Source organism: Artemia franciscana, chromosome 18 (assembly GCF_032884065.1).
Source record: "Artemia franciscana chromosome 18, ASM3288406v1, whole genome shotgun sequence".
NCBI lineage: Eukaryota > Metazoa > Arthropoda > Branchiopoda > Anostraca > Artemiidae > Artemia > Artemia franciscana.
The window spans coordinates 2,108,835-2,127,748 of NC_088880.1; the positions used below are offsets into that span (position 1 = coordinate 2,108,835).

The following is an 18,914-nucleotide window of genomic DNA, read 5'->3' on the forward strand; positions in this document are numbered from 1 at the left end:
TAAATACGATTGTAGCCTCTCTTTTTCAAACATCATGTATTTGGGATCATCATCTATTGGAATAATAAAATAAGAGTTGCTAACATAAGACTTACATAACCAAATTACTAAATACTACTTGTCTTAGCCCTATAAATAATTGGATTCATCACATGGTCATTAATTAAAACCCGTCAGAGCTAGGTTAAAACTGAGTTCAATTCCGAAATTCCTTCAAAATTTTCGATGGATTTCACTCTTAAACAAACGGTTAATAAAAATTACGGGCCAGGCTTATCTGTATAGACAATTATCTCAGTAAGGTTCTTCTGTCATGAATCAATCCACACAAAAACTCGCTTTTTGCTCTTTACAATATTATGCACTATATTTCTTGTTGTCTTAACTCTGGCATATGATAAGTCGTGAACGCAAAAAATAAATCTGTGCAAAAATTCCTCTATGCAAAAGTTTTTTAGTCTCTGGTTAGTTGGAACAATTAGCCCTTGGGCTGCAGACACATAATTTCATAAGACCTTACCATTACGAGGCTCTATTGTCGTGAATTGATCTATTATGCTTGCAGTGATAGCTGCAACCTGGTAAAGAGCGAACCCCAGTCCATGGTAACCGAAAGTTTAAAAACACATTTTGAATAAGAATGTCTCGTGCCGTTTGAAGTTGATCCAGATATTGTAATCTTATTTCGAATAATATTAATTATAAAAGCTTACGACTGAAAGAAATTTATAGGGATTTGAAAAAAAATCCTGAAAACCCCAGAAAATGCTTTTATCTCAAGTATTCGCAATTGAGTTTTCTTTTTTATTTCTAGTTCAACACATACCTAGACCCCGTTTGGGTGAGAAGTCTATTTGATTCGGTACCGCAAAGATAAGAAACATAAGAACAAGATAAGAAAAGATAAAAAAGCTTTATACCTTCTTTGGACTTCACTTTCTAGCTCGAGAATTAAGGCCTTATGTTGCAGTATGTAATTATTAAATCTTGAATTTTTTGCTCACTTCTGTTTTTCATTTTTTTTTCACCTTTTGGTCGAATTATTCCACACAGGCTGGCCACCCCTAGTGATTTATCACTATTTTAAGTGATTTTTTTATATTGCCTTAACAAAAATTACTAATTCACCATGTAAATTCCTAAATTATACAAGAAAATCACTAAATCAACCATAAAATCACTAAAATCTCCTGTTTTGTTTTCACTGGGTGGCAACCCTGATTTTAGGCCTCCTAAAATGTTAAAGCCCAAGAAGCGAAAATAATGAAAGTATACTTTCTTCTGAGAATTTCCGAATTTTTGTAATAATGTTTGAGAAAATTTTGCTCTAATAATTACTTAAGTTTTTGTAAATTATATTAAAAACGTATTTTAAATTCGTTTAATATCCTCAGTTTTCTAAAATCTTTATGTGTTACCTACAAAATAGTATTTCATAGACAATGGTATTTTAATCTTCAAATTTTCAACGATACCAAACACCCCTGGGTCTCTTTTTTTTGGAAAAACTCCAGATTTTTGCAAGAAAGCTCAAGATAGATAATAGTAAAACCTTTATATGTATACTACCATATTTTCGCAAAAGATTATTTGACTTCCTTAGTTCCATCGCCTCGAAGCAAAAATCTTTGTATAAGGTTTACAATGCGCATTTTTAAAACCTAAATAACTAACAAATATTAGTCAAAATAAAGTTTACTGATGAAAGTAAAGAGCAAAGATGAGACTTAAAAGAAGAAAAAATTATTTCTTCGGAGCTTATGTAACATATATCTGCAATACCGATACAAATGAACCGACCCGTAAGATTTCCCTTGTAGAATCCTGAAAAGCTAGCAATTTACAGAAAACACAATATCAACGCAACAAATTACGATTAGCAAAAGAAAATAAAGTACCCTCTGGAAAATAAAGGACAAATTTAAAAGGTACTCAGTAGTCTTTCACCTCCCATGAAATCAGTAAATTTTAGCATACAATGCTAATTCTCTAAAAATTTAAAGTGATTTTAGTTTTTAGAAAAGTGATAGCATTTCAGAATTTTTGTTCTGAAAAGCTATTACTAAAACAATTTAAAAACAATAATTTTTGTTCGTTCTAAGTATCATCTTCGCTTTTCCTTTCGTCAGAAAAATTTGTTTTCTAGTCAATGTAAAAAAAAAAATTACCTTTTTACTCTTCATAATAGCTTGTACTATATTTTCTGTAATCTTAATTCCTGGTACGAAATCCCGGTCGTGAACACATAATTTATAGTCATAATTAATGTCGCTTTCAGGAACAATGTCAATTTCACAATTTTTTTCTAACTTTGGTATCAGATTTTCATATACCCAAACACGATCATTTTCACTATACGACACAAAAGCATCATACTCAGTCTCGTCAGAGCTTTCTGAATCATTATACTTACGAGTATAGAAATATCGTTTAATATAATATCGGTTGTAATAGGTTACTGACATGGTAGTGCAAACTAGTATAAATACCGAAGCAACAGTGATAGAAATGACCGTTGCTGCATCATGGTTAACTTTGTCTGCAATAGTGTTTGAACTCTTACGACACTCTATGTATGTCATCTCTTGTATCTGTTCACGAGATTGGTCTGTCGTGTTGATGCAGGTATAGGCAAGAGAGTCATTCCAACGATTTATTGTAAGGCTTGAAGTATTCCTCTTTGTTTCGTTTGCCAGAAGTAATAGTTCATTCAACTAGAAGAAAATACGAAATAATTAGATTAAAACTGTTAATAATAATAATTTAATTGCCTACAATCGAACAGTTCATGGTAACGAACTACATTTAAGGAGGGACTCGGTCCAGTACTAACCGAATTTGTTAAAATGATAATAACACATACATCAAAGAATTGGGTTTTTATGCTGATTCTAAATATATAAAATTCTAAATGCTGCGAGCATGAAATAACTGATACTGAACTAAGTTTAATGCTGCCCACTGAAAGCCACAAGCCTAAGAAATTTTAACTGATTTTCAAAAAATAGGGACAATATCACCAAGGGTTAATTGATCTTAATGAAAGTCACACTGTCAGAGAACCCTACTGTAGAGTTCTCAAGCTTCCGCCAAAAAAATATAGAATTTTGAATTTTTTTTGCCACAAGAAAGATCACGGATGCGCGTTTATTTTTTTTTTTTATTCTCCGACGGGTGATCGTATCAAACCATTAGTATCAGAAATAAAAAGAGTGATATTGTGCTCTTGTGTTTTATTAAAGTTACCAGTAAAATTGCAAGACAACCAGCTTCCTCGTATGACCTTTCTCTTCCAAAGACATCAAAATTTATAGATGGTAATTTGATCCAACATGTTTGAAAAAGGATGACATGAACCCCAATAGTCCTTGAGCAAAGGACTATAGAACACACGAGTTGGCTATTGTTTAAACATACTACCTCTTATTGGAAAATACACATAATTTTTTTAGAGGAATTTTCTCCGGGGGGAGGGGTCTACCTGGAAAATTTTCTCTAGAGAAGGAAGTTTCTTTGTGAGAATTTTTCAATTCAGTTCAATAATATACAATTAAACAAACTGTTATATTAAAATTGTTATTTTAAAACATGTAAAATTGAAACATTATTAAAACATAATTATTAATTAAAACATGTAAACACATATGTAAAATTGTTATATTAAAACAACTGTGCATTATCAGCCAGTCAAGCAAAAACCTAACTACAGAATAATTAAACAATCAACAAACAGAAACAAAAAATCGACTGGATTTATTACAAAAAAAAGGGGGGTGGGTGACGAAGAAAGGAAAGAAAAGAAAAAAAAGAAAAGAAAAAAACCGAAAAACGGAGGACAGTATTTCTGTAATGACCCTTCACTGTTCGCTTGAAGGTAATAAGGCTATTTGAGTTCCGGATTTCCAAGGGGATTAAATTACAAATAGCTGGTGCAAAAAATCTAATTAAAAAAGAAGCTCCTTTTATTGACGGTGTCTCGTGGACAATGTCACATGAATTTTGTGCTTCGGAAGGATGCAAATCTTGATTTAAAGTGAATAGACTTTCAAGTGATAACGGAAGGAGGTTATTAAAATTTTTAAAACAAAAAAATTACAATCTGAAAAGCCCTAGTCTTTGACACATCAAATATTTTAGTAATTTTAAAATTGAGGTTAATGTTATTCGAATGCTGAAGAGGTGATACAATTTCAATTGCCTTATTTTGGATGACATGGTTTCTCTTATAACATGAGATGAAGTTACTTGCCGATATAGAGCATCCATAAGACAAATGGGGATGAAAAATAGAATGTTAAATCATTTTTAGGATTTTTTTTTTAGGGCAACGGAATTTAAGACGGCGGATAACTCCAAGGGACCTTGAAATTTTGTTACCAATTAACAAACTTACCACTTAACAAAATTGTCAGGGATTATTTTATGCAAGAGGGGAGGATTTTCTGACATGGTTTGAAAAATAATGAAAAATTACAGTAAAAAAACATATATCTTCAACTGAAAGTAAGGAACAACGTTAAAACGTAAGACAAACTGAAATCATTCCTTATATGGAAGAGGTGAGCCCCTCCTCAGCCCTTTGCTCTGTACGCTAAAGTTCGACTTTTTGTCTAAGTTCTTTATAAAAGAATGCTCAAACACAGAGGCCACAGAGACACAGACTTTGTGTTAGAAAGTGTGAGCTTGATCAACTAGCCGTGAGACAAAAAGGGTGCAGTCTCTCATGATGCTTAGAAACTGGACTATATCTTTCTACTACTACTATTATCACTACTATCACTAGGGCTAATGCCATTAATACTACCACTGCTACTACTAATAACGCTACCGCTCATCACTACTAGCAAATCATTGTGGCACTCAGCCATCTGAGCCTACTCAGCTGTACATGCGACTTTTCTTCCGATAACTATTCAAAGCTTTACTCTTTACCTCCTCCAAAGAAATTCTATTTTCGTCTAAATCCTTCCTTATGGCCTCTTCCTAACTTATTCAGGGATGACCTAATTTTATTTGGCCCCAGACGGAGGGTCAAAAAGAACAATATTTGGCAGGGTGTCATCCTTCATCCCTAAAACCTGCTGTTGCTATCTCAACCTTTCTTTCATTAAAGTCCTAAGAAGTAGACAAGAACCACGCTTGTAGTTTTATGTGTGGTCAGAAACACTTCATTTGGACAACGCCCATTTTTCAAATCCATACTTGACCACATTCATTACCATAAGCTATAAGATTACAGTCTTTGTTCGCAGACTTCCTATTCTTCCAATCTTTCTCAACTGTGTAAGAATACCTTTGACCTTCGAACTTCTCGTTACCCAACATCGCTTCATTTATTCCTTATAAATAGACTCGCTTCATTTATTCCTTGTCTAAGCTTCTTCCTAACATTAATTTTCAAACAAATCTTTGCAATATGAACTCTTGAAATCTCAAAAAATCCTTATTTTGCAATCATTTTTATATATGACATTTAAATAATCCCCCTAATCTCAGTTTAAAGGAGCTTTACTTTCAAACTTGATTCCATGTTCTTCTTTAGCTTTGCCGTTTTACTAAGGGCAAAGTTCATCAAATAATCTATATAGAGGGGGTAGGAAAAACTCTGGTTAACTCCTCATTCAACACCAAACAAATGTTCTAATCTCCCTTTTACCTTAACCAGAGTAATGTTCTTCAAGTACCGCTTGTGACTTTACTGTCCGTATCTGGTTGCGTATCGTATTATAGTAGTATATATGACACACACAAAAAAAGAAGAAAACGAAGCACAAAAAGAATTCACAGAATCAGCGAAACAGTAAAAACAAACGATTAAAATAAAAAAAACTCCATATACAACCCCCCCCCTAAAAAAATAATCATTATAGAAGAACCTTTCATTGAGTAATGACCGCACGAATAAACTTCGTTAGATTTTTGATAATAAAAAATGCCCACTTCCCAACAGTTTTTCCACACAAAACTCTTCCTCTCCAAAAACGTCATTTCTCAGATCCCTTAGTCCTTCACATTGCCCAAGAAAATCCAACAGATATCCCTCCCACTGCACACATCGGACAGGTGTAAGAACCACTTTTTTTCCAGTCCTTCCAGAAAATTTTCTTCTTTCTTCAAGTGGCATCAAATTGTCTCTAAATGAAAATTAAATAAAAAAACAAGTTCTTTTTTACCTGAAAATAAGGAGCGACATTGAAACTTAAAACGAACATAAATTACTTCATATTTGAAAGGGGCTGTTCCCTCCTCAACGCCCCGCTCTTTACACTAAAGTTTGACTCTTTCTCTCCACTCTACTTTTTAAAACAGTAAAGAACTTTTGCGTAAAGAGCGGGACGTTGATGAGGGAACAGCCCCTTTCATATGTGAAGTAATTTTTGTTCGTTTTAAGTTTTAATGCTGCTCCTTACTTTCAGTTAAAAAACTTGTTTTTTTATTATATTCCTGAACGTTTTTTAATTAATGCATGTTTTGATTTCGGCTCTCCGCAGATAAATAATTAAAATGAAATTTGTATATTTATTTTTTTTGGCTAAATGGCTTTCTCATAGTTTTGATCAAATTATTTTGAAAAAAAGGAGCGGGGGAGGAGGCCTAGTTGCCCTCCAATTTTTTGGTTACTTAAAAAGGCAAGTAGAACTTTTAATTTTTTACGAACGTTTTTATTAGTAAAAGATCTAAGTAACTTACAAATTAGCTTACGTAACGAACTTCTATATTCGTATGTCTTTATTACGTACATACGGGGGTTCGCCCCCTTGTAAGTACCTCGCTCTTTGCACTAAAGCTTAAATTTTGTCTCAATTCCTTAAGACTGACCTCTGAATCACAAAGGCCGTAGAATAAATAGTTGAAATAACTAAAAATACTTTAGTGTAAAGAGGCAAGTTTTAGGAGGAGGTGAACCCCTCGTATGCGTAATAATTTCTGTTCGTTTCCAGTTTTAATGCTGCTCCTTACTTTCAGTTGAAAAAACTTTTTCATATCTATTTTTTCATTGTTTTTTAATGCTAGAAAATCCTACGCTCCCTTCATGGAAATTTCCTTCCCTCATGAAAAATTCCTCAATGGAAAATTCCCCCAAAATAACCCCCTCTTCTCAACCACTCCCCCAACCAAAAAATCCCACTGAAAATGTCTGTACAGTTCCCAATAACCATTACTATATGTAAGCACTGGTCAAAGTTTGCAACTCGTAGCCCCTCCCACAGGGACTCTGGGGGAGTAAGTCATCCCCAAAAACATATTAAAAGGTTTTTCGACTATGTTGAATAAAATGGCTATCTCAGAATTTTGATCCGTTGACTTTGGGAAAATAATTAGCGTGGGAGGGGTCCTAGGTACCCTCCAATTTTTCTGGTCACTTAAAAAGGGCACTAGAGCTTTTCATTTGCGTTAGAACGAGCCCCCTAAAAAAATTCTAGGTCCACTGGGCTGATATGATCACCCCTGGGGAAAAAAACGAACAATCAAATATAAACGCATCCGTGACCTGACTTCTGGCAAAAATACAAAATTCCCCATTTTTGTAGACAGGAGCTTGAAACTTGTATAGTAGGGTTCTCTGATTTGCTGAGTCTGATGGTTTGATTTTTGTTAAGATTCTATGATATTAAGGGGGTGTTTCCCCCTATTTTCTAAAGTAAGGCAAATTTTCTCAGGCTGGTAACTTTTGATGAGTAAGACTAAACTTGATGAAACTTACATATTTAAAATCAGCATTAAAATACGATTTTTTTATTTAACTATTGGTATCAAAATTCCGTTTTTTGACTTTTGGTTACTATTGAGCCGGGTCGCTCATTACTATAGTTCGTTACCACGAACTGTTTGATACCCACTTTATATTATTACGAGTCAACCCAGCTCAAATGTTACATCCTCTCCCATGTCTTTTTATTCTAGAATACAAACCAAGAGAGTCACACGATCGGATCTGACACATCCACTTTCCAACTAAAACTGAATGTAGCCTTCTAAACAACCTGTCCCAGAAGGACAAGACTTTCGCTAAAGCTTTTCTATCGGCTGAATTAAGTGCTAGTACGTGAATTATGTATATGAAGCTTAAGGGGTCTGATTATTCAGCAACATCTCAATTATTGCTGAAAAATTAATCAAAAGACAGCTCCTGGCTCGGTATTGAAGCCAATGGCTCCGCATCAGTAACTGGGGGTTGTAAACAGATATCAGTTTTTCTACACATAAAACGGGATAAGGAATGTGATAACTTCTGACGAGATAAGGATGGGAGTCAATAAGGTGAGAGGTTATTTTGTGAAATGCAACAAAACAGCAAGAATTTGTTCCCATTTTCCAGTTTTCTTTTGCTGAGAGCATTTTCTGTGGCATGTTTTGTAACCTTTTCAGTAGCGTTAGTGGAGGGGAAAGATGGCATATTAGCTCCTAGAATTATTGACCCCTTAGATTTGAAAAAATGCCCTGTTTTTGGGAGGTATTCTCGTTGATAGGTTCCTATTTAGTATTTTCATTACATAAAACTGAAAAAATCCCACCCTTAGAACATAAAAAAATTACACCATCTTTTTCTTCAATTGACGCCACAGACAATTTTACTATTAAATCCTTTTACTTTCATTTATCCTTTTCACTCTCCGGGTTTTTTTCGTCAAGTTTTGACAATTGATTTAAGAATTTTATTAAGAAATGAGTTTCCTTACCCCACAATGGCAGATGAATGGGTTATCGCTAACGTCGATAGATCTCAGGTTCATAAATTCGTTATAAGTTCCATTGTCCAGAAAGCTGATCGAATTCATAGATAAATCAATGCTCTTAATATTTGTAACGTTTTCTACAGTGCCAAGGGGCCATTTCTCCAGTTTATTTCCATGCAAATCGAGTACTTCTAAATGAGGAAGGGCCATCAGAACCGCTGATTCAAACCTTACAATACCGTTGTGTGCTACGTAAAGCCGTTCTAATTTCTCTAAGGGTATAAATGTTCTTACTAGATCATCAACGGTTAGTTTATCTCTTGCAGTTAGGGTTATGTAGTTCCTATCAAGAAAAAGATTCGTTAACGTTTGCAACCCTTGAAATACCCCTTCACCGAAAACATCTACTTGAACATTTTCACCAAGGTCTAAGAACTTCAAGCTAATCTGAGTTTCAAACGCTCCGGGATAAACTTTCGGGATATTTGACCCCCTTATTAGAAGAACGGTTAAATAGGTTAGATTGTAAAATGCAGGTGTTCGGATCTCACTTAGTTTCATATAATTCATATCAATCCAAATCAGGTTAGACATACCATTGAACCCATTATTGATATTGAAGCTGGCTCCTCCCTCCAGTTCTTGGTCAGGGTTCTCTCTGATGCTTAGTAGTCTTAAAGTTGGTATTGTGAGTGCTGGAGGAAGTTGGGTTAACCTATTTCTACCTATATACAGTGTCGTAAGTTTTGGTAGATTTTTGAAAGCACCAGTTTCAATAATGCTTATCCCACAGCCTTCTAAGACAAGAGTGGCTAATCTGGGCATCAGAGGGAAGGAGTTGTTACGTAGTCTAAAAAAGGAATTCCTTGCAAGGTTGAGAGAGGTTAACGTACGGCTGACATCACTTATAATGCTGTTGGGAATTTCGTCCAGCAGGTTGTAACCAAGTCCTAGCTGTCTGATTGTGGGCATTAACCTTTGGAAGAACTTGTCAAATAAATTCAGAAGACCAGGGTTGTCGAACAGGTCAACGTGACGAAGACGCCGTAGAGGTGCAAAAGCGTCTGAAAAGAAAAAGAACTTTTTTCAGCAACAAAATAGATAAATCCTTACATGAAAATAAAAAATTAACATTTAAATAGATTTCTTCTTTTATTTTCATAAAATAACAACAAAAGACACTTTTTTCCAAACGAAATCAAAGATTATAATTGAGACCGAAAACAAAACAAAAATTATGGTATATATGAGAGGGGGTTGCCAACCCCTCAGCCCAAACTCTTTACGTTAAAGTTTGTTGTGTTTTAAAAACGCCTCTTATTTCAACGGCCCTTGTGTTTAACAGCTAATCTTAAAGCATTAGAACAAAAAGTTAGTCTTTTGCTCAAAGAGTGGTAATTGACAAGGGGATAAACACCCCCATATTCGGAATCATTTCTGCTCATTTCATACCCAGAGTTATCCTAAATACGAGAAATTGTGCGTCAAAACTAAACCCAACTCTTGAAATCAAAAGCCAAATTTCCACAGCAGGGCTCTTGGAAAAACATTCATTTATTACATTTAATTTAAAAAAAAGCAAATAAAAAATATAATAGCCCTATTCTAAGCAAAAAAACTCGGAAAAATTTACCTTGCTAATGGAAAAAAAAATCTATAATTGCCTGTAAATAACTAAAATATGTAATTATAGAAACAAAAGATATTTTTCTAGTGGTGGGCTGTTTCTAACAAACCCCGGGGCAAGATTAGTGCCCCGAACAATAAAAGCCCTGTGAAACCTTCAAATTTAGTTTAAGAACAATTGCAGCCAGTCTTATATGCTGTACCTGTGCACAAGCTGAATAAAAGTGTAGTGATCGCTATTCCATCATTACAGTAATTAATAAAAAAAAAGTTTTTCTGAGCGAAGTAAAGAGCAAAGTTAAAAATTAAAAACGAACAAAAAATATCGCTTCACGGTCTATGTAACACATATCAATCAAACTAGTTCAAATAAAACAGCTGATAAGATTTCCCTATGTCTGTAGAAAACTAGCGCCTTATTGAATTAAATAAAAAAAAACAAGTTTTTTCAACTGAAAGTAAGGAGCGACATTAAAACTTAAAACGAACAGAAATTACTTCGTATATGAAAGGGGCTGCTTCCTCATCAACGCCCCGCTCTTTACGCTAAAGTTTGACTCTTTCTCTCGACTCTTCTTTTTAAAACAGTAAAAAACTTCAGCGTAAAGAGCGGGGCGTTGATGAGGAAGCAGCCCCTTTCATATACGAAGTAATTTCTGTTCGTTTTAAGTTTTAATGTCGCTCTTTACTTTCAGTTGAAAAAAACTTGTTTTTTTATTTAATTTCTGAACGTTTTTGAATCAATGCATGTTTTGATTTTGGCTCTCTGCAGAGAAATAATTAAAATGAAATTTGCATATTTTTTTTTTTGGCTAAATGGCTTTCTCATAGTTATGATCGAATGATTTTGAGAAAAAAAGAGCGGGGGAGGAAGCCTAGTTGCCCTCCAATTTTTTGGTTAATTAAAAAAGGCAACTAGAACTTTTAATTTTTTACGAATCTTTTTATTAGTAAAAGATATACGTAACTTATAAACTAGCTTACGTAAAGAATTTTTTATTCTCATGTTTTTATTGCACATATGAGAGGGTTCGCCCCCTCGTCAGTACCTCTCTCTTTACACTAAATCTTAAATTTTGTCCCAATTCATTAAGAATGACCCCTGAATCACAAAAGCCGTAGAATAAATAGTTGACATTACTAAAAATACTTTAGCGTAAAGAGCGAGGTATTAGGAGGAGGTGAGCCCCTCATATGGGTAATAATTTATGTTCGTTTTAAGTTTTAATGCTGCTCCTTACTTCCAGTTGAAATAAACTTTTTCATATTTATTTTTTCATTTTTTTTTTTTAAATAATGCTAGTAAATCCTGCGCTCCCTTCATGGAAATTTTCTTCCCCCATGACAAGTTCCTCGATGGAAAGTTCCCCCAACATATCCCCGTCTTCTCAACCCCTCCCCCAACCAAAAATTCTCCTGAAAACACCTGTACACTTCCCAATAACCATTACTATATGTAAGCACTGGTCAAAGTTTGTAAATTGTAGCCCCTCCCATGGGGACTGTGGAGGAGTAAGTCGTTTCCAAAGACATAGTTATAAGGTTTTTTGACTACGCTGAATAAAATCTCAGGCTATCTCAGAATTTTGATCCGTTGACTTTGGGAAAACAATTAGCGTGGGAGGGGGCCTAGGTGTCCTCCAATTTTTTTGGTCACTTAAAAAGGGCACTAGAACTTTTCATTTCCGTTAGAATGAGCCCTCTCGCAAGATTCTAGGACAACTGGGTCGATACGATCACCCCTGGGAAAAAGAAAAAAGAAAGAAAAAAAAAACAAAAAAACAAATAAACACGCATCCGTGATCTGCCTTCTGGCAAAAAATACAAAATTCCACATTTTTGTAGATAGGAGTTTGAAACTTCTACAGTAGGGTTCTCTGATACGCTGAATCTGATGGTGTAATTTTCGTTAAGATTCTAGTACTTTTAGGGGGTGTTTCCCCCTATTTTCTAAAATAACACACATTTTCTCAGGCTCGTAACTTTTGGTGCGTAAGACCAAACTTGATGAAACTTATATATTTAAAATCAGCATTAAAATGCGATTCTTTTGATGTAGCTATTGGTATCAAAATTCCATTTTTTAGAGTTTTGGTTTCTATTGAGCCGGGTCGCTCCTTACTACAGTTCGTTACCACGAACTGTTTGAAACACAAAACAATTTAGCAGTTTTTGTATAGTAGAAGCCATCCAATTAAAGAAACTTATTGAAAGAAAAAAAAATTAGGATTGGTGCTTTATTTTATTTTTTTATGCGAGAAAAAACGGGTTTTAATTTAACGAAGTAGTGAACAAAAACTAAAAACAAAACCACATTTTAATAAAAAAAAAATATTCCAAATATTCCAGCCCTGTGTCCGGGAGCCTTTCTCAACGGAAAAAACCAAAAAACATTGTTTTAAAAAATAAAACAAGCACAAAAAAACACAAGAAATAAACACACAAAGAAGAAAAGAAAAGAAAATCAATAAATAAGAACATCTCACATTATAAACAAACTTCCAGCACTGATTTTGCAACACAAGAAAAAAAAAGCAAAAGTCTATAATGAAACCACATGTCATAAATGTGAATATTAAACAAACTTCCAGTACTGTTGTTACAACATAAAAGAAAAAAACCCAAAGTGAATGTCTATCTTCCCTAAGATACCATCAGCAACTTCACAAATTGTTTTTCTAAAAGTATTCCAACCATCTTCCACATTTCAAACAGTTAGTAGTAACGAACTGTAGTAAGGCCCGGCTCAATAGTAAACGAAACTCTAAAAAACGGAATAGATACAACAATTTTGATACTAATAGATACACCAAAAGAATCAGGTTTTTATGCTGATTTTAAACATATAAGTTTCATTAAATTTAGCCTCACTCATCAAAAGTTACGAGCCTGAGAAAATTTGCCTTGTTTTGGAAAATAGGGGAAAACCCCCCCTAAAAATTATAAAGATCTTAACAAAAATCACACCATCACATTCAGCGTATTAGAGAATCGTACTGTAGAAGTTTCAAGCTCCTATCTAAAAAAATATGGAACTTAGTATTTTTTGCCAGAAGACCGATCACGGGTGTGTGTTTATTTGTTTGTTTGTTTTTTTCCCCAGGGGTGATTGTATCGACCAAGTGGTCCTAGAATGTCGCAAGAAGACTCATTCTAACGGAAATTAAAAGTTCTAGTGCCCTTTTTAAGTGACCAAAGGAATTGAAGGGCACCTAGACTCCCTCCCACGCTCATTTTTCCCTAAAGTCAACGGATCAAAATTTTGAGATGGCCATTTTGTTCAACATAGTCGAAAAACATATTAACAATGTCTTTGGGAATGACCCACTCCCCCAAAGTCCCCAGGGGAGGGGCTGCAAGTTACAAACTTTGGCCAATGTTTAAATACAGTAATGGCTATTTGGAAGTGTACGGACATGTTCAGGGGGATTTTTTTGTTGGAGATGGGGGTCTAGGGGAGGGGGATACGTAGGAGGATCTTCCCTTGGAGGAATTTGTCATGGGAGAAGAGAAAATCTATTAAGGGGGTGCAGGATTTTCTAGCACTATCTTTAAAAAACAATGAAAAAATAATATGAAAAAGTTTTTTCCACTTTAAGTTAGGACCAGCATTAAAACTTAAAACGAACAGAGATTATTACGCATATGGGGTGGTTCATCTCTTCCTAAATACCTCGCTCTTTATGCTAAAGTATTTTTAGTAATTTCAACTATTTATTCTTCAGCCTGTGTGATTAAGGGGTTAATCTTAAAGAACTGGGACAAAATTAAAGCTTTAGTGTAAAGAGCGAGGTATTAACAAGGGGGCAAACCCCCTCATATACATAATAAAAATATACGAATATAGAAGTTCGTTACGTAAGTTAATTTTTAAGTTACGAATATTTTTTACTAATAAAAACGTTCGCCAAAAATTAAAATTCTAGTTGCCTTTTTAAGTAACCGAAAAATTGGAGGGCAACTAGGCCACCTCCCCACCCTTTTTCTCAAAATTGTCTGATTAAAACTAAGAGAAAGCCATTTAGCAAAAACAAAAAATTAATACGCAAATTTGTTTAAATTATTCATTTGCGGATAGCCAAAATCAAACATGCATTAATTCAAAACGTTCAGAAATTAAATAAAAAAACAAGTTTTTACCTGAAACTAAGGAGCGACATTAAAACTTAAAACGAACAGAAATTACTCCGTGTATTAAAGGGGATGTTCCCTCCTCAACGTCCCGCTCTTTACGTTAAAGTTATTTACTGTTTTATAAAGAAGAATTGAGATAAAGTTAAACTTTACCGTAAAGAGCGTGACGTTGAGGAGGGAACAGTCCCTTTAATGCACGGAGTTATTCCTGTTCGTTTTAAGTTTTAATATCGCTCCTTACTTTCAGTTAAAAAACTTGTTTTTCTTTTTAATTCACTCGGAATTTACCAACTAGCTTGGTTCATTGTGCTCAAAAGTAATTATATTAATTTTTTTGCAGTCGGTTACTAGAACACTCGAGGTTTACCAACTAGCTTAGTTCATTGTGCTCAAAAGTAATCATATTAATTTTTTTTGCAGTCGGTAACTAAAACACTCGAGGTTTACCAGCTAGCGTAGTTCATTGTGCTCAAAAGTAATTATATTAATTTTTTTTTGCCGTCGGTAACTAAAACACTCGAGGTTTACCAACTAGCTTAGTTCATTGTGCTCAAAAGTGATTATATTAATTTTTGTTTGCAGTCGGTAACTAAAACACTCAAGGTTTACCAACTAGCTTAGTTCATTATGCTCAAAAATAATTGTATTAAATTTTTTTTGCAGTCGGTAAATAAAATACTCGAGGTTTACCAACTAGCTTAGTTCATTGTCTCAAAAGTAGCTATATAATTTTTTTTTTGCAGTCGGTAACTAAAACACTCGAGGTTTACCAACTAGCTTCGTTCATTGTGCTCAAAAGTAATTATATTAATTTTTTTGCAGTCGGTAACTAAAACACTCGAGGTTTACCAACTAGCTTATCATTGTGCTCAAAAGTAATTGAATTAACTTTTTTTGCAGTCGGTAACTAGAACACTCGAATTTTATCAACTAGCTTAGTTCATTGTGCTCAAAAGTAATTGTATTAAATTTTTTTGCAGTGGGTAACCAGAACACTCGAGGTTTACCAACTAGCTGAGTTTGTTTTACATCTCCCTTGATGTTCTGGTCACTTGCTAACCCTGGTAGAGAAAAAGAAAAAAAGGAGAGACATCATTGCTACTCATGCAAAAAAGTGATTTTCATTGGTGTTCAAGGCGGAGGACGTTGGAATTTTGACCCGACGCCATTTTCAAGGGGTTTCAGGCTCTTTTTCGAAATCACTATAACGTTTTTCAACTTTTGGTTGCTATAGGCTATGGTTCGCTCTTTACTAGGTTGCAGCTACTGATAAAACTATGATATACGTTGATTAAGTAATTATTAGAAAATTCAAATGTCCTTCTAGACATACATTCCTTCATAAAAGAAAAATTGATATATAATCATTGCATGATTATAAGAAAGAAGAGAAAATTTTATTTACTTTAAAACGGAGTAAGACTCGAGTTTGAGTTTTCCATACTCAAATAGCCCTGATATTAATAGATCAAATTTTTTTCTAACTATAAATTTACTTTTTGTTTTTTAGGTACCCCTGTGCCCTTCTATGAACAGACGCACTGGCCCCTCTCTTAATAGCTGTTGCACAAATTTGCGATTCTGTGCTGCTGCTAGCACAACTTGATAAATGGTCTCTTTTTATCGTTCATTTGGCAAGAACAAATACATTTACAATGAGCACCATGGAATCTGAAACTAATATATTTTAAAAATCAGTTTCTCTGTAGTTCTAAGCAGATTGGCTAAATTAAAGCATTTACTTGATACTATATCAGCCCTGTTTAGATCAAAATTGTTTTTTACAGGCCGAAAATCACAAAAAATAGAACTTTGCTTTGTCACACTCAGTTTTATTACCTCAAAAGGACTCCGAAAATTTAATTTTTCACCATAATGAACCCTTTCCTATATTCTACTATCGGCTATTCCCCACCTCAAAAAAAAGAACTCACATCCATGAATGACCATCAAGTGGCTTATTCAATCCTCTCCGTGATAAACTTTCTATGAAAAACGCAAATTTTGATATTAGATTGTAGCTTGAAACCATCCTTATAAGACTCTCTGACACGTTGAAACCAATGGTATAGATTTTATTTAATCCCGCGGACGATTTTACCCCTTTTTTTCTTAAATATTTCAATAGTCTCTCTTCTATATTACTATTTATGTAGTAAGAGAGTAACCTTGGGAGAAAGAGAGAGGGCATGAGAGAGAGAGAGAGAGAGAGAGAGAGAGAGAGAGAGAGAGAGAGAGAGAGAGAGAGAGAGAGAGAGAGAGAGAGAGAGAGAGCGAGAGAGAGTTAGGGGAGAGAGAGAGAGAGAGAGAGAGAGAGAGAGATACAAATAAGTCAGAAATACTTATTCTTTTACGACTTTATTCTTTCGGGAGGTGCATAAAGTAGAAACTTTGAAGGGGCTAAAGTGGAAGGAAAAGTTGCACCTTGGTTACGAGTTAAAGTCGCTTAACGCTTCAATAAATTTGTTACAGCTGGTAAGGTATTACCACAATCATTATGATTTTTATTTTAGATTGATTTCAACTGCTACTGTGGAAACTTATGAACATATTGTATTTTGAATATATCCAAGAAAATCAATAAAAATTCCCGTATTCCAAGTGTTTTATGTGAAAAGCCCAAGACCTTAATGAAGAACTGTAGCATTCTAAATACGTTACTGCTCCGACATGCTATCATATTTGCCAAAAATCGGATTTTGAATTGCTTTGCTTCTGAATGAACCCAAAATCCAGTTCAGAGTCATCTATACATTTTCAGAGTCTTCAAAATTATGAACTAAGATTTGGAGAAGGATTCAGTGGACTCTGAAAGTATCTGAATAATTTTAAAATCGATATTTTGGCTATTGAAATTAATCCGTAGCTATGTTTTTGGCAGATAGAGTAGCATGCGAGATGGGCAAGGACTATTGACTACTACCACCCTCAGCTCCAAGGAAAGTCTTTGGAGCGGGGATCAATTACCTGGATCAATCAGTTCCAAAGAGCAGCCTTGAAGATTGAGGTCTTCTAGCTGGCTTTCCCGAAGAGATTGGAATATATCCCTTGTTAGTCGTTTTATCGGATTATACGCTAGATTGAGATAAAGCAATTGAGGTAAGATTGTTGCCTCAGTTAAATTCACGTCTCTAAATTGAATTCGATTATTTTGAAGAGTAAGAACTATCAGATGATTTAGTTCAGAAAAAGTTTCTAGCCTCAGTGTGCTAAGGTTATTCCGCTCTATGGAAAGATATAGGAGTCCTTGCATCCCACTGAAGCTTTCTTTGTCAATGGCGTTTATTGAATTTTTTTTTAGAACCAGCATTTTGATAGTTGATTGGTTAAAAGCCCATCCAGGTATGTTTTCTACAGAGGTATCTAAAAGCTCCAGCGTATCCAGTCGCTTTGGTAATTCAGTAGGAACTGCAGTGATGCTTTCATTCGCACAGACTAGGTTCAACTTATCCAGAGTTCTATAGTAGCAGCCAGGTACTTCCCAGTTGTCCCTGGCTGGGGGTGAACTAATGAGGGAGAATGATTCATGCCGGAATATATTCGACCCATTGCTATTTGTAGGAACTGGAGACAGTACTTTGTATTTGCAATGGTTAAGAAAGAAGCTGCGAAAGTACGGCTCTTTAGCGTAAGCCCGAGAATCAATGTCACTCTGATCAGCAGCCTCATCAAAATATGAACCATCAGGCAAAACAAGTTTTCCATCAGCGTCTAAATATGCTTGAATTCTGTCACTATCAATCCCAAAATGATTACTGTCTCCGAACTGATCACTATCATCTATTACAGCACAATAAGTAAAACTGAATAATAAAAAGAAAGACAGGCATGGAATATTCATTTCTGATATCTTTTGGGAAATTCCGTTTGCCATGGAGCTTTTTTTCAAAACTAGATGATAAAATCTAGTTAATTAGTCGTTTTCAGGCCGAGATAAAGGTTTGATAAAGAGTATCATATGTCGTGCTTGTTTGTATTTGATAAGAAAGTTTTCATTTTAGCGTTTGTTGAATTAGTGCAAATTATGAATGCAAGTCTTACTACTGTTTGTCAAGACTGATTATGTGCGATACGTCTAATAAAGATTGTGACATATTCCGTTTTTTTTAAGCGGACATTTTTTGGCCAAGCTTAAATTTCGCAATTTACATGTCATCATTTTTACTGAAAATATTATGCTACAAGGCAAAAATGCCCACTTTTGCAAGGAAAACCTTATAATGGTTATCATTTTGGTACCACATCTCCTATCATATCTCGAATTTATCATTTTTGTATCACATCTCGAACTTTCCATCGCATCTCAAATTTATCATTTTGGTTTCACACCTAGTATTTTCCATCGCATCTCGAATCTATCATTTTGGTATCACATATCAAATTTATCATATTGGTATGGTTCGAATTTTCCATCACATTTTGAATTTATCATTTTGGTCTCACATCTCGAATTCTCCATCACATCTCTAATTTATC

The 18,914-nt window shown here is 34.5% G+C and overlaps 1 protein-coding gene across 1 annotated transcript in view; it reads right to left on the reverse strand.

Annotated features, from left to right (window-relative positions):
• LOC136038491 (toll-like receptor 2) overlaps positions 1-18,338 on the reverse strand; it is a 35,664-nt gene extending 17,326 nt beyond the window's left edge. The window contains exons 1-3 of the mRNA XM_065721576.1: positions 17,406-18,338; positions 8,682-9,742; positions 2,169-2,714 (exon numbers count right to left, since the gene is read on the reverse strand). Coding sequence (XP_065577648.1) covers positions 2,169-2,714; positions 8,682-9,742; positions 17,406-18,312 — 2,514 coding nt within the window. The 5' untranslated portion in view covers positions 18,313-18,338. The remainder of the gene's footprint in view (positions 1-2,168; positions 2,715-8,681; positions 9,743-17,405) is intronic.
• Positions 18,339-18,914: the final 576 nt, after the last annotated feature.